The following is a 16,618-nucleotide window of genomic DNA, read 5'->3' as shown; positions in this document are numbered from 1 at the left end:
TTGTGCATTGGCGTGCCACGCCTGGTTGCTCAAGTAGCACGCCCAGTCTTCAATTACCTTCAGCCCCTTCTCTGGATTGTTGTACCAGCGTGCCACGCCATGCTGCTCAAGTGGAACGCTCATGGATTTGTGAACTCTTTAAGCTTGGTGTGCCACGCTTGGGTTCTCAAGTGGCACGCCCAAGTGACTTCTTGGGGCTGGCGTGCCACACCTTCGACACCAAGTGGCACGCCATAGTGAAGGTTCTTCTTGGAATGGTGAGTTGGCGTGCCACGCCCCTTTGCTCAAGTGGCACGTCCATAGTAATTGATGGGCCAAGCGTGCCACGCCCAACTTGGTGTGCCACGCCCCTTTTTTGTCCTCCATTGTAACTCTCTGGAATTTTGTATTAGTGTGCCACGCCCAGTCTTTGGCGTGCCATGCCCACATGCATGCTTGGACTTCTTCTCTGGAGTTTAGTACTGGCGTGGTGTTTGCTTCAAGTGACACGCTAGTTCCACACGCCCAACTTTTTGTTTGTCTTCTACCCAATTTTTTATGCTTTTCTCACCTGAAATTCAGCACAACTCATCTCAAAGTAGTGTACCATAATATTCATCAAATAATGCATAAATTGTACTGATCAAATGAGATTTATGCTCTTTTATGGTCTTCTTTATGCAAGAAAGAAGGGTAGATGATATAAGTCATCAAGGCTCCTCTTCTTCTTCGGTACTTTTTACTTTTCAGAATTTTAAGATTTTCTCTGAAGACATGAACAACTAATTTCCTTGGTTTACGTTAGGAGCTCTGTTGATTCATATGGACTGATATTCTAGCTTTTCTACCCTTGATTAATGTATTGATATCTTCTTAAGAAAAAGTTTTCGTTCTTCATCTAAAAGATTTAAATGTGTTGGGAAGATTTTAGCGATTAATTAAGTTAAAGAGAAATTGAATTACCAAGGGATTGGGGTTTAATTATTAATGATTTGCCATGGATGTATCTTTCCATGATCAAGGTGAAAAGTGAAAAGTATTGATCCAGAAGACTCAACATCTCAAAAATCTTAATTCTTTTAATCATATTAAACACTTACTGTTGCCTTTGTTTAGTTCATTGTTTATGTTACCGAAAAATATTAATCAATTCAATTGTCTTTACAATAGTGTGTATAAGGACACAAAATTACGAGATTTATAAATCAAATAATAAAATGTGAGATTTTACTTAGTAACAATGATGCTCATATTGTTTTAACTCCAAAAATAAATATAATATCAACCAAATGAAATTATCCTATTAAATTTTAATAAATTGATAATTTTCATAATAGTATTTTTGGCTATTACAATAAATAGGTTTTAAAGATAAATTTTATCTCATGTTGAATTATATTTGTCAAAATTAATTTTTATATATAGCAAACTATATGTAACACATTCAAGAATTAAAAATCAGAATTATTTAAAAGTTTTATTCATGAATTATGAGAGAATGTCAATAAATTAAATTATCAATGTTATTTGTAGAAAAATATTTAAAAAGATAAAATTTTAATATAAATATTTTAAGTTCATACTACATAGCATTATCAATGAGTCATTCTTTATTTTAAACTTTAAAAACACAAAAAAAGTTTGCTTATTATTTTCAATGTTTTTAAATATTAAAAATAATTGAACTTTAGATTTAGTTATAATTTTATAAAGTTTATATAGTATTTTTTTATTTTTTTAATTAAAAAAAGTGTATTTTATATATTTTATAAAATATATTATTTATATATTAAAAATAATTACTAAAATTAATTATTATTTATTTATGTAAAAATATATATATTTTTAATTTATTTTTGGTATATATTTTATATTATAATATATATTTTATATTAATGATTATTTTTGTGATTGATTTTGGAGCTCATTTTTTTTTATAATGGAACCTTTTTTATGTGTTATGCTGTTATGCAGCACTATCGAATGGTAGATGTATTTTCTATCACTATAAAAAAGATTTTTTAATTAAAAAAACAAATCGAAGGTTTCAATTTGACTTTTTTACATCTATATAGAAATATGAGAGTCATATTTGTTAGGAAAAGAAAAAAATTTTGAAGATTTAATTTGGATGAGGTACATAAATCTGAGAATTAAATTGGTACATTAAAAATTTTAAAAAATTGAAATACAAAAATTTAAAGATCAAATTTATGTTTTAAGTGACAAATTTAATAATTCGATTTGTATTTTTCATATTCTGATTAAATATATCATACTCTATCGACGCTGTAAAACACGTCTTTCCTCCAATATCAAAAATAGAGAGTTAGTTTGGTGTGTACTGGTAATAATTGCATTTTATATATTATCTTATACAAAATAGTGAAAAACAGGTACATACACCAGTTTACTACGCAGTCTGAAAGGCCAAAGCAAGTTATCAGGGTTTAAGGCTTAAGGGTTTGGGGTCGAGTGAGGGCTTGGTTCTCTCTCACCTATTCGTCACACCAACAACGAAACGATGCCGCTTTACCGCCTCCTCCTCCGCTCCCTCCGCCGTTTGTCGACGCTCCAAGATGTTGCCGTTTGTGATTCTCGCCCTTTCCCTTTCACTGCACAGAGTCGTTCATTCGCGTTCTCCTCCGCCGAAGAAGCCGCCGCAGAGCGCCGCCGCCGCAAGCGCCGCCTTCGCATCGAGCCTCCCCTGAATGCGATTCGTCCTCCTCCTCATCAATCCGCCGCCTCCCGTGACCCCAACGCTCCACGCCTCCCGGATTCCACCTCCGCCCTCGTCGGCCCACGCCTTAGCCTCCACAACCGCGTCCAGTCTCTAATCCGCGCCGGCGACCTCGACGCCGCCTCTGCCGTGGCCCGTCACTCTGTGTTCTCCGTCACCCGCCCCACCGTCTTCACCTGCAACGCCATCATCGCCGCCATGTACCGCGCCAAGAGGTACCAAGAGGCCATCGCTCTCTTTCACTTTTTCTTCAACCAGTCAAATATTGTTCCCAATATCGTTTCCTATAATAACCTAATCAACACCCACTGTGATGAGGGGAACGTTGACGTGGCGATCCAAATCTATCGCCATGTCATTGCCAATGCCCCTTTCAGCCCTTCCCCTGTGTCCTATCGCCATCTCACTAAGGGTCTCATCGACGCCGGCCGCATTGGCGAGGCCGTCGATCTCTTGCGTGAGATGCTGACTAAAGGCCACGGTGCCGACTCTCTGGTGTACAATAATCTGATTTCTGGTTTCCTTAACTTGGGGAATCTTGACAAGGCCAATGAACTATTTGATGAGTTGAAAGAGAGGTGTTTGGTGTATGATGGGGTTGTCAACGCTACTTACATGGAGTGGTACTTCAAGCAGGGTAGAGATAAGGAGGCAATGGAGTCTTACAAATCCTTATTGGATCGCGAGTTTAGAATGACGCCCGCTACTTGCAATCTCTTGTTGGAGGTCTTGTTCAAGTACGGCAAGAGCACGGAGGCGTGGGCTTTGTTTCATCAGATGTTGGATAATCATACTCCTCCGAATTTTCAAGCTGTGAACTCGGATACCTTCAATATAATGGTCAACGAGTGTTTTAAGCTGGGGAAGTTTGGAGAAGCACTTGCCACTTTTAAGAAGGTTGGGACGAGGGCAAATTCGAAGCCTTTCGCTATGGACGTTGCAGGATACAATAATATTATTGCTAGGTTTTGTGAGAATGGAATGCTGTCTGAAGCGGAAACTCTATTTGAAGAGCTGTGCTCGAAATCTTTGAGCCCTGATGTTCCAACTCATAGGACTTTGATTGAGGCATACTTGAAGATGGAGAGGATTGATGACACTTTGAGGGTGTTCCATAGAATGGTGGATGCCGGTCTAAGGGTGGTTGCAAGCTTTGGTAATAGGGTGTTTGATGAATTGATTAAGAATGGGAAAGCCATTGACTGTGCTCAAATTTTGAGTAAGATGGGAGAAAAAGATCCCAAACCTGATCCTACTTGCTATGAGGTTGTGATCAAGGGTCTATGCAGTAATGGTTTGCTGGATAAAAGCCAAGAGTTGCTTAATGAGGTTATAAGGTATGGCGTCGGCCTTACTTCTCCCTTGCAGACATATTTGATGGAGACTTTCCAGAAGGCTGGGAGGGAGGAGGAGATTCCGAGACTGCTAAACATGAACAGATTTGGATACCGTCCACCAACACCACCACCAAGATCCCCGCCTCAAACGGCAGGAGGGCATAGTCCGCCTTCTGGCCCTCCACCACGAATAGCAGGACATCAACCTTATGGAACACCATACGGACATCGGCAAATGGCGGGGCATTATTCACCTTCTTCAGGAGGACAATATCAGCCTCTGTCAGGGTCAGGAGCAACTCCTCAGATTTCCAGATCCACTCCTCCATCATATGGAGCTGCAAATCAAATGTCGCCCCATTACTATACAGCCCCTGGACCATATTTGCAGACAACTGAACCTCATCATCCATCATCAGGAGCCCCTTCTCACATTGAGTCACATCAACATCAACAGCATCTAGAAGTCATGAACAAGTAGCTGCTTGATTTTTGGAGCTAAAGTAAATTCTTAGTGATTCTGGTTCTCTTTTGAATTGAAAGAAGAGGTGATTTATCATTACGGTATCTTTTTGTGTCTACTGATGCTGAGTTATGGTCTTCAGAATTACTAGGCACTTGTGAGTTTATAGATGATGATACAAGGATCTATTTTGATATATTAGTCCATGATAATTCATGAGATATGGGCATGTTTTAATTTATTCTTGTAGCTCAACCTTTAATTTAATGTCTGTCATAGATTATGTTGTATTGATGTTATAATTTTGCTGAAATGATCTAAGATATTACCTTGAGAGCCTATTTTTATATGATGCACTGGATATTACTTATAATGTTTATGACACCAATCCAGTCAGATTATGTAGGGTCAAATGTCTAACTTGAAGTAATAAAGTAAGGAATTTTCACTTGACAAACACTACTTGTTAAAGTATAGTAACAGTGGGAGGGGCGGTAAACATTTTTTGAATGGCTATGTAGTTTATTTTGTACCATATTAATCTAATTTTTCAGGTTTCGAAATGTCTTATACAATTATATTAGAATAGGAGAAAATATACTACTAAAAATTTAGTTAGGCTTCAGATAGTATGATCCTAGGAGGAAAAAAGTAAGGAAATAAATTGGCACTTATAATTAGGGATGGATATTTTCTAATGACTCCTTTTATCAGGTTAAAAAATACTGTGGAGCGTGGACAACCTAAAAAATGAGAATAATATTTGAGACGACTTATTTCATTATTAGAATCATGGTAATTCTAATGGTTATAGCAGTTAAATTTTATTATAAATTCTCTATTATCTTGACATGATTAAGAGTCACTTTGGATTGACTTTTAAAAAAAATACTTATTTTTTCATCTTCTCAAAAAGGATTTTTCTTTTTAACAGTAAAAAAATTTTCAAGTATTAAAAACATTTTTTGTTTATGCTTTTTTTTTTCAAAGTAAGGTATTGTTAGATTTTAAAAAAAAATAATTTGTTTATTTTAATAAAAATAATTTTTTTTTAAAAGACGTATTCAAAAAAATTTTAAATTGAATAAAAATATTTTATTTTTTAGAAAAAGCATTTTACTCAAAAAAGCCAATTTAAACCAACACTAAGAGTCAGTTTCGATTGGCTTTTGAAAAAAAATATTTATTTTTTCATCTTTTTAAAAAACTTTTTTAACCAACAAAAATTATTTTACATTTGATAGTTTTTTAAAGAGTTTTCAAGTATTAAAAACGTTTTTTGTTTTTATTTTTTTTAATAAAAATAATTTTTTTAAAAGATGTATCTAAATAGATTTTAAATTAAATAAAAAAAATTTTTTAAGATAAATACTTTTTCACTCAAAAAAAACTAATTCAAATTAACACATAATAATTCTACGATCTAAAACTAGAAGTACAAGTAAATTCTTTATATATATATAATTATATTTTTAACTTGTAAAACAGACCACTATAAAATTTGTATCGTGTTAATTTAACTTCATCCACCCTTTCTTTTCCCAATTAAAAATCTTCGTATTTGTGGATACCATTATGTTGATTAAAAAATTATCTTCAATAGTAATGATAAATTTGGGTAGTTTTTTAAAATAGAGAAACGCATAACGCAGAAACGAAATCACCAATATGCAAGCGAATTGGGAATAAGTGCTACTTTTAATGGATTTCTACCTTCTAAAAGCAAGGTCCTGATAATATTCATCGTGAAAAGAGTATAAGTGATTAAAATTCTTCACGCTCGCACAACCCCAACATTGCCTTTGTATATACGTAGGTTTAAGTGTCTAACCAGTCTATAAGGGGAGAAGGAAAAAAAAAAAAAAAAAAGGAAGAGCGTGATGAATGATTTAATCTTTAGACATGACAACTTTGGAGATATGAGGTACAGCAATTTACATATACTACCGAGTTTGGGTTCCTCGGACATGCTAATACATACAAAATGGCACTGCAGTAGTTTTGGCTGCAGCAACAATTGATACAATTCTAAACACAAATATTTGCCGTTACAAGTTTTGATATAATCTTTTTTCCTTTTCTTTTTTAATCTTTCTTTTCTTTGGCTCTTATTGTTCTCTTGTTCCATTTGATAACTTTATACTCACATACGTAAACTACGAAGATAGCCTAGTTATTGACACTTGAGAAAGTGAGACATTTCAGGGGGTAGAATTTACAGAAATCTCCTGCGGCAAAGGTGATGCTACCTGGTCTTGATGAGATGGGATAACTAGACGCTGAAGGGATTTTAGTGCCACTGTGAGCTGTGCAAAAGAGGGACGCAAATTTGGATCCCTGAGGAAAAAAGGGGAGCAGAAAATTTTCATCACAGGAAAAATAGTTTAGTTAGTGATTATACAGGAAACTGAATAATCAAACTACAAAGTTAAACATGCTTACTGTTGCCAACATTCCCAGATTATTCTTGCAACTAAAGGATCAACTTCCTTGGGAATATCAAGTCTACGGTTCTGGAAACCTACAGCACCAACAACTTGCATAGGATTCATTCCACTCCATGGCAACCTTAGAGTCGCAAGCTCCCATAGGATGACCCCAAAACTGTAAACATCACACCTGTACATTTGAAATATAATTAGTGATGCACTTGGTAGACACAGCTGCAGTTTATAAAAGCACAAAGAGACTTCACCAGTAGAACACAGCACCTAAGTATGGAATCACTATAAACGTTCAATATGAAGACACTTTTCTTTAGGTTTACATATGGAAATATTACCAATTACAAATTTGTTTAAAAGCCTACTAACAAACCATTTCTGCTTTAAGGTGATTTTCATATAGCAAAAGACTGTCAGCTAGGATTAGCAGAAATCATTTTACTAAATAGTGAATACTGATAAATTATGAGATAAATTTGGTTATATTAGGGGCATAAAGGCAGCTGTACTCAGTGTCATCTCGAAACTCTGAAGGGACACTACAAATCCATAAAAGCTAAAAAATCGATTGAAGACAACTCACTTCTCATTTGAGGGTTCATTGCGGAGAACTTCAGGAGCCATCCATTCAGGCTAACATGTCCATAGAAAATAATGTCAGGGTTGAATACAGAAATGGCAGGCAAGGCACATGCACGTTGCAGCATGTGAATAAAAATGAGCTCCAAAATAATCCATAGATTTATCTAGTTCTCACCGTTCCAGCAGTTGACTTGGATGATAGAAATGTGTTGTGCTTCAGGCGTGATAAACCAAAATCACATACCTGTGAAAATAGCATATTTCCAGAATCAACCTACCAACTCCACTATACAAACACATAAATTGAATGTTAAGAAAAGGAATTTAGGAGGAGGTACAAATCAGAGATGGAAAGCACCGCATGTGTAGATCAAACTTTTGAACCACTCACCTTAACATTCCAGTTCTTATCAACCAAAAGATTTGGGGACTTTAGATCACGATGAACAATAGTTGGTGTGCTAGTGTGTAAGCAATTCATTCCCCTGGCCTATAAATTGGAGTGTTCTTATTTCTTAATTCAAAAGATCACTGGTGTTAATGGTTATTGAAAGGAAAGAAGGGCAATAACTTACCACATCCAGAGCCATTTTTATCCTTCGTTTCTCATCAATCTGACAATTAGGCCGGTGAAGAATTCGGTACAAGCTTCCTCTGAGATGTTACATATAAAACATCAGCATAACAAATAAGAGAAACATGCAACAGAGATAAAATTGCAAAGAACAAGTTGCTGATCAGCCAGTACCACTATTTGTCCAACAATTATGATGAAAGGAAAAAATAAAAAGGAATCTACCTTGGAAGAAACTCTGAAATAATTGAAAGATTGGGAGGACGGGTAACAGCACCCATAAAAAGAACAACATTTGGATGACGCAGTCTACGCATTATCCGTACCTTGCATCAAAAGGAAAAGCAGGTAAGTTTTTGGCCTTCAAGAAAACAACGATGGTGGATCCTTGCCCACTTAATCACTGCCCTTCATTTTATTGCTTCACTTTCCACACCTCATCCACTTGTCAATTTTATTCTTTTCATTGACTGGTTTGTCCACCAAATATTCCCAATAGTTTAAGCAACATAATGGTTTTTGTTGATATTAAAGTTTTCTCTATTTCTTTTGCACAAAGAATAATAATTATATGAACAAAAGCTAAATTATTACTTACTTCTCTTTTGAATTCGGACAAGGCAGCACCTGAAAAATCCTGGTCCAAAAATTTCTTCACAGCAACTTCCTGATATTATAACAGTAGATCATCAGTCAGAATAGAGGCTACAAAAGTAACCTTATGGGTTGGCTAAAAAACAATTGAACTTAACCATATCATGAAACGATTTGAACATTTATTACTATAGTAATAGAACATTAGCTATTCATGTTTGTTTTTCTTGCCTTCCTATTCTTCACAATGGAACTTAGAAGATAGTGCGAGAATAAATTCTCCAATCTCTCTTACTAGTAGCACAAGAATTGAATGAAATAATTATAAGGGGGAAAGTATGCCCTTTGTCCTTAACACTTTCAAAGTTCTTCAAAATTACCCCTAACATTTAATTTGATTTAATTTTATCCTCAACACTTGAAGCAAGTTCTAATTTTACCCCTAATGTTGATTTTTTGACAATCAACACTTAGTCAACTTTATTTTTATAATTTTACTCCTATTATCATCATCCTGACACCTGCCACATCCACTTTCCCCCACCACCCCTCACACACACTAACACCCTACCCCACCCTCGCCACCACTGCACGGCCACCAAATCATTGCCACAACCCCACCACACCCCCCCCCCCTTCACCCGAACCAAGCCTCAGCCTCCATCCACTACCGCCACCATCTCACCCCAACCCCACCCAAACCAACCTGACCACACAGCCACCACATCAATGCCACCGCCCCTCACTCATCACCACGAAGCCACCCTACCCCAACCCCCCTCAACCAACCCCCAATTCCACTAGAATATCATCATCCCACTTTTCACAATCCACCACCAACTAAACCCTAAACCATTCACAAAAAGAAACAGATCAATTTCAGAAATTAAAAAAATATATATATTAAGAAACATGCAAATTCAAGACAAGAAGCAAGAAGACAAGAGTCAGATGATGAACATGAAGGCAGAAGCAGAAACAGAGTCGAAGGAGGAGCTTGAAGACAACAACGGAGCAGAAGTGGGCAGAGACAGAGAAGGAGGGCTCAACAGTGGCAGGGTCAGATCCATCAGCTGCTGTCGAGCTCGAGGTGAAGAGTGGAAGCAGAGGCAAACTTAGAGGCGGTGGCGCATGGAGGAGGAGGCAGAGGTGATGGCAGTGGCGGCGAAGGCAGTAGCGCCAACCACATGCTTGGGGGGGGGGGGGGAGTGATGGCAATGGCATTGCCGTTGTTGATTTGGGAGAGAAAAAGGCAGGCTTTGGCAGAAGGGGAAGGTTTTTTGGTTTTTTTTTTTTGGTTGTTTTCCGGGAGAGGGGGGGTGTTAAAATTTGGAAATTTTGTCTTATTGTTGATTGTCAAAATATTAACAACAGGGATAAAATTGAAACTTATTTCAAAAGCTAGAAACAAAATTAAATCAAATCAAACATACAAAAAAAAAACATTAGGAACAAAAAAAGGCATACTTTACCCTAATTATAATTTATCTAGGCACAGGCCCCAACAAAAGCATATCATCCATCAGCATTAAAGGATTAAATAATGGATAGAAGGAATAAAAAGGGACTTTGATGCATTCTCAATTTTCATATAAGTAACAAATCAAGTACTTAAGGGCAAGATAGGGTACAAGGCAATATAAATGACAAGGAAAAGCTATCTACTTCTATACTCAGCTCTTGGGCAACTTCAATTAACCATGACAAATCAAATTTTATATTGCTTTTATCAGTTATTTTCTAAAAGAGGGGTGCTATAACTACACTTGTGAATGCACGCAGAGGGAAGAATAGATTAACATGTAACAATTCATGAGATGGGTCTCCAAATTATCTTATCACACACAGAGGGAAGAATAGATTTATTAATATAATAATTTACCCAATCAAGTATATAAAGGAATTATAGTACTCACTGTGCCATTCCAGTCTGCATGGTATACCTCGCCATATGAACCTATTTAAAGCAAGCATGAATTAAAAATAAAAAATAAAGTAACACTTAAGAAACATATCAGTAGAGATGTAAAGCTTAGACACAAGAAGAGCCATCATAGAAAATATCCTTTTGAAACTCTGAATGGCATGTCATGTATAAATATAATTTTGTAAGTCACAGTCTCACAGATGCCAATAGCCATCAGAACATGCTTTGCACAAATAGAGAAAAGGGGAGTAAAAAAGGTAATTTGACAATATATATAAAGGTAGATCTCGGTAATTGATGGTTGATTGCCATCTGTGCTTAAATCCACTAAAAGAAATTATTCAATTCCACATCATCTTTACTGTGAAAACCAATCACATTTTTACAAATAATAATAATAATAACAATAAAAATAATAATAACAGAAACAAGAGAAGCAAAGACAAATGATGCACATTACCTAGACCAATTCTTTCTCCAATAACCAGATCCTCCCATGGAATCTCGCATTCACCAACATCTACATCATCCAACATTGGTGGATTTGGATCAACCCTGGGCCTGTTTGAAATAGAATCAACTGATGAACTAGGACTCTCTGGTTCCTTTAGTTTTAAATTGCTTCCCATGAATCTGTCATGTGTGCACGCCCTCCAATCAATATCTCTGATTTCACTGTTTTCATGTTCTTTAAAAGCCTCTGACATGACATTCTGAGAATGCTCCACATGTCCCCCATTGTGATCAGCATTAAGATCCTGAATCCAGTTCTGTTCAATTGCTGCAGGTGCTATCATGGAACCAGTAACTTGCGGTGGAGTTTGAACATTTATGTTATTATTTACATTTGAACTGTATGGTGATTTTCTACCACTGAGATTAACCTTTTCAGACACGGAAGAATTATTAGAAACTAATAATGTAGGACTGTAGTCATTAGGATTACGATTATTTTTCCTGGAAACTTCATTGTAAGCATAACAATTCTTCCATGGTACAGGGGGTTGCCCAGGAACAGTATTTTTTCTTGTACTCTGGAGCTCAGGAGCTTTATTTTCAACAGGTATATTATGCACAGATGTCTTCCCAGTTCCTTTTATCTGAAATGGATTAAGATCTGCAAAAAGGCTATGAGAATCATTGGGGTTGTTCTGAGCATATGGTACAACATTTACATTTAATCTCGTCCCATCACCAACTGCATTCATTCCAAGAGTCCCTTTGTACAGAGAAGCACCAGAGTATGGTGGTGAAATTTCCGTATTTCTTTTATTAGGTATCTTAGAAGGACCAACACCAACGTCTTTGCTGAAACCCAAGCTAGGTCGTGCATACTCAGGCTTTTCAAAATATAATTTTTCATTCCATGGTGGTGAATGATTTCTTATTACAGAATTTTGACTACTACCTTCATCAGCAGGAATAGGTGTTGAATAAGAAGACCCAATTTCATTAGAGGAAGGTAAACTTGGCACAACCTTTGGATTGTAAGATTTAAAGGCAGTATCTTTTGTACTTGAAATATCAGCTGGTATAAGGGTTCCAGGAGCAGCCATGAGATCAACCAAAAACTCCCTGACAGCAGTACAGGAGATATCAGGAGTCAGGACAAAAAAAAAAAAAACCCAACAGCCAACTGGAGATGCATATGGGGACCTAAAATTTCATCATCAAGTTCCAACACACAAAAGAGGATAAACAAGAGTGAACAACCACAGAACAGGCAGAAATATGAGATCAATCCTTCATTAAATACTTTTCCTCACCCTGAAGGGGTGGGACCCCCAAGCAGGCTGTGCACATCCACAGCATGCGTCTGGGGTTGCCCTCCTCCTTTTGTGTGTTTTAAAACAATTAAATTAATCCCAAAAGAGAACAAAGAGAATGAGAAAACCTAACGGACATGCAGAGAACAACAAATACACAAGAAGCATACAAAGGTATTAAAAACTTTAACCTTTCATCCTCTAACTTTATAATGTTGACAGCATCATCCTCAACACCAGTATAATGACTACCTTTTACCAGCCTACAAGGCATCTTAATATTGTCGGCCAATACCTACATCCAGAAAAAACAAAATAACATATTACAGATCCAGTAATTGGTATGCAGAAATTTCAAAAATCTAAATAAAAATTCTTACTACTTATATGATAACCTTAAATACATTGAAACAAATGTCTCTCAATTAATCCAAATGACTTAAACTCAATATGCAAACAATACTTCGCAATTATACACATCTACAAGTCCATTGGTTAGAAGGATCAAATAGTATTAGAAGTATTGATGACTAGATTCAGCCAAAAGATTGATATCCTACTCCATTTAGTATAATTTTGTCTCCCGCCCTTTACTGCATGCTATGACTAGACTATCTTAACATAAAGGTATGGCCTACAAGACTCTAATCACCAAAAAAGCAACAATTCTAACCTTGAAAAGCAACGCACGATGTCTAGAGAGCCCAATATTTAAGGACCCAATAGGCAATAAACTTGTTGAAAGTGATGTCCTTAATTCCGTACTCCTTTCCGTCCATCTCGCCAACATAATACTAGCATCCTTTACAGGACCACCCATATGGCTTGTAACAAGTTCAGCAAGCCTTTGTACCAAAATACCAACCTCGGTGACAGGGCAGTCTAATGCAATACAATGTGCAATTTGCACTAGCTCTTCCAAGGCAGGATCAACTGTTCGATTAACTATGACCACTTCATAGCTAGAATCCCCAGGATCTGTTTCGAGGTCTCTTAGGGATGGCATCTTTCCTTGCATTGCAGAATCAGCAGAAAGCCCAAAAACATCATAAAAACCATCTACCACTTTTTCCTCATAGTCAAGCACATTGTAATCCTAGTAAGTGAAATAGAGAATAAGAAATGTAAGACAATCAAAACACAAACCATTCAAGAAACAAGAATTAAATGGAAAGGTGCCAGCAATTCACGTTCAATCATTCATCAAATACAATTTACAAACTTGATTATCTTATCTTGGTGCTCCACTGACAGCCAATAAATTACAGAACAATGGTATATGTATTGCAGTTCAAATAAAAATGTGCATGGCTGTTAAAGATTCAAACCAAATATGGTATAAGTCCCATATTAGCAATATAATTGTTAAGTCCATATTAGCAAGTTTACATGGCTTTTGGGAGCTTCCAAACCAAATATGGTATAAGGCACAATTCTCATAAGAATAATTATTATTATGTAAATAAGCAGTAAGATGATAAAGCTTACAGGCTGCACTGATAAATTAGAGATACAAACTCTAGAAACCCAGAAATGCAATGATAACATCCACACAGAAAGTTGAAAGCATAAAGCACAGAGACAATGCCCGCGACCTAACCAACTCAACATGTGGCAGACGATTAAGCTTATTATCCAGCAGAAATGTTAACCATGGTAATAATTGTGAGCCCACAGAGCAGTTCCGTAAGAATCTCAATCATTGCCATCCTATACCTTTCTTCTAATGTCAAGCTCACCAATAAACTCCCCATGGTTCCAAAAATAGCGATCTACATTTCCAAGGGACACAATGCACTTCCAAAGAACAAACAATTAAATATTACATTCGACTAGCTTTGAACACACCGCACATTCAATCAGTCCAGAGACCATAGCAAAAAAGATATCACATAAGTCAAAATTCCAAATCCTTGAAAGTTACGCAGTTCACCCAATTGCTAGTCCTAAGCTCCAAACACGCAATCGAGTTCACTCAGCAAAACAAAACAAAAAATATCAATCAAAGCCTAAAACGAGTAAAATTACAAAATAATAGCAAAAGAAGAAAACCACTAACCAACCATAAAGCCTAATTCGCAGACGAGAATTGACCAAATGAGCTTACCCAGTACTGCCTCGACAGCGCCTCGGCAACCTCATCCTTGCTCCTCGCCGAATCAATTCGGTGTCCTCCAAGACTCAGCAGCGTCGCCGCGTGGATCTGATCCTTCTCGCGATCGCCACCGAAATCCGAGTTCGAAGCGCTGATTGCTAGGGCCAACTGCACCTGAAACTCCTCTTCCGACGAGAAGAAGTCCTGCCGGTTGACGATCGCAGCGGCGGCGCCGCCGACACCAGACGGAGCGACAGACGGCGCCGCAGAGGGAGAGGACGACGGCGACGGGCTCGCCGGAGATACGCCGGTATTCTGTGATGCTACAGCAGCACGGTGATCAGCGGCGCACGACGGCGAGGGGACAGTTGGCTGAATCTCATTGGATCGGTTAGGATCGTGGCTACTGCTCCCTATGTGAAGCTTCTTGAAAATGTTTTTCATTCTCTCCTTTTTCTCCGTTTGCTTCTCCTTTTTCCCTCTTTCACTCATTCAGCTCAGAGACGGAAAGCTAGATCACGGAAAATTTTCGATTTCTAACACTGATTTCTCGAATTGGAGCCTCAGTTCGGTCGAGTTTCCTTCCTTTTGTTTTCCTTTTCTTTGTTTCTCTCCCAGTTTCGGGTGGCCCCTTTGTTTCTTTGTGGTCTTTGTGGGATGGTCAAGGGGTGAAGGGACTAGAGAGGAAAGTGTTGGTTGGGAGGGAAAACTTCGGGGAGTGGAAGAAGTGTTGGGGCGACGCTGAAGAATTAAGGAAAGTGGGCTGCGAATTGATCAGAATTACGAAAATGCCACGCAGTGTTAGCGAAATGAAACGCGCCAATTGGGTGTTGACATGGCTACCAATTTGTCCTATGAATAGTCTTGCGTGGAGGTCGCCATCGCATCATGGCTACTCTCGTTTTCTTTACCTTATCCATTTAATTTAATTTTTTTTGTGTCTAAACAAAACAAAAAGACCAAAACAAATATTTATCCTAAATCAAAATTGATAATTTACTCGAGAATATCACTAGATTCTGATTGGAATTATTTTTTACTTTATATCTAATCATCTAATTTGTCATTTTATTTGCTTTTCTAGTTATTCAATCGACTTAACACATATTAAGATGTTGATAAAAAGCTCTTAAATTTTATAAATTAGATTAATAACTTTAGACGTGTACTCACTACTAGAATCATATAAAAAGTGCAGAACATCCAAACAATTCATTTCACACACAATGTCTCTTAAATTGTAGTTTCTAACTATGACAAGACCCCTTCAAACTACAAAAAATTCACATCCGGTGATAGACCAAAAAGAAGAACTACCAGAACAGCCCAAGATCCAACTTCCATTAGAGTCTCTAATAATACACCGTCAAAACCAGCAAAACTCAAATTAGGAAATAAACTTGCATCACAATTAACTTTAAAGTTATTACCTACAGGAGGTTTCCAACACTTGTGAATCTTGAAGGTGCTGAAAAAAGAACACTAATGCATATAAAGTCTCAGGTCCATGAAAGTGCTTCTGATAAGGACAATCACTGTGTGATCCATCCAAAGATTTCTAACATTGAGAACATCATTACATCTATGTCTCCACAACCACCACACTTCGACCCTAAAAAGAACCTCATTACAAGGCACGACCTTTCTAAACCAAGTCTCAATAAAGGTGCCTTCAAACAAACCAATAAAGCGAGGGTCTAACATTTGCCAAAGACTCTTGGATTTAACACAGTTTTTAAGGCAATGTTCAATTGTCTCCTGAGCCACATTGCATCTCTGACGACTGAATCGAAAAGCCTCCATCGGGAGAGCGTTATGAAGTCCAAGCCACATAATGAATTTGATCTTTTCCAAAATATTTAAGTGCCAAAGCCAGCTCCAATCACTATTTCCATTCCAATTCATTTTATGCTTCAACAATCAACTATAACATTCTCTTGCAGTATACCGTTTTGTCCTTGTAGACCACCAACTCCTGGATCCAGGTCCGCCAAATTTAGGTAGGGAAGGCAGCAAATGAATTACTTAACTGCAAGAGAAATTGTCGTAGCAAGCGTATCTACCACCCAAGATCCATCATGCCACAAATCAGCCACTACGAATTCCGACTCAGATAT

The 16,618-nt window shown here is 37.2% G+C and overlaps 2 protein-coding genes across 2 annotated transcripts; one reads left to right on the top strand and one right to left on the bottom strand.

Annotated features, from left to right (window-relative positions):
* The first annotated feature begins 2,379 nt into the window (after positions 1–2,379).
* LOC107617425 (pentatricopeptide repeat-containing protein At1g10270) lies at positions 2,380–4,860 on the top strand. Its single transcript, XM_016319184.3, has one exon. It carries the CDS (start codon positions 2,504–2,506, stop codon positions 4,535–4,537), a length of 2,034 nt encoding a protein of 677 aa, XP_016174670.1. The 5' UTR covers positions 2,380–2,503; the 3' UTR covers positions 4,538–4,860.
* A 1,569-nt stretch (positions 4,861–6,429) lies between these two features.
* On the bottom strand, positions 6,430–15,333 carry LOC107617426 (serine/threonine-protein kinase EDR1-like). Its single transcript, XM_088498143.1, has 13 exons — positions 14,514–15,333; positions 13,080–13,502; positions 12,598–12,701; positions 11,101–12,215; positions 10,630–10,670; positions 8,718–8,786; positions 8,345–8,445; positions 8,121–8,199; positions 7,937–8,035; positions 7,721–7,789; positions 7,547–7,596; positions 6,962–7,138; positions 6,430–6,856 (listed from the first exon to the last, which is right to left on the bottom strand). The coding sequence occupies exons 1-13, from the start codon at positions 14,991–14,993 to the stop codon at positions 6,721–6,723; spliced, it is 2,943 nt and encodes a 980-aa protein (XP_088354269.1). The 5' UTR covers positions 14,994–15,333; the 3' UTR covers positions 6,430–6,720.
* Between the last annotated feature and the right edge of the window lie 1,285 nt (positions 15,334–16,618).

Source organism: Arachis ipaensis, chromosome B9 (assembly GCF_059453495.1).
Source record: "Arachis ipaensis isolate K30076 ecotype BB chromosome B9, ASM5945349v1, whole genome shotgun sequence".
Lineage (NCBI taxonomy): Eukaryota > Viridiplantae > Streptophyta > Magnoliopsida > Fabales > Fabaceae > Arachis > Arachis ipaensis.
Note: the sequence above shows the minus strand (reverse complement) of the source record. Positions and strands in the feature narration are given on the sequence as shown.

Bases quoted from the DNA above. Each gene is read 5' to 3' on its own strand.
- LOC107617425 (XM_016319184.3), top strand. From the start codon at position 2,504: ATGCCGCTTTACCGCCTCCTCCTCCGCTCCCTCCGCCGTTTGTCGACG.
- LOC107617426 (XM_088498143.1), bottom strand. From the start codon at position 14,993: ATGAGTGAAAGAGGGAAAAAGGAGAAGCAAACGGAGAAAAAGGAGAGA. The intron at 7,597-7,720 runs GTGAGAACTAGA...TGGACATGTTAG, and splicing joins CCAAGTCAACTGCTGGAACG to CCTGAATGGATGGCTCCTGA. The intron at 7,139-7,546 runs GTGAGTTGTCTT...TCAAATGTACAG, and splicing joins AATGAACCCTCAAATGAGAA to GTGTGATGTTTACAGTTTTG.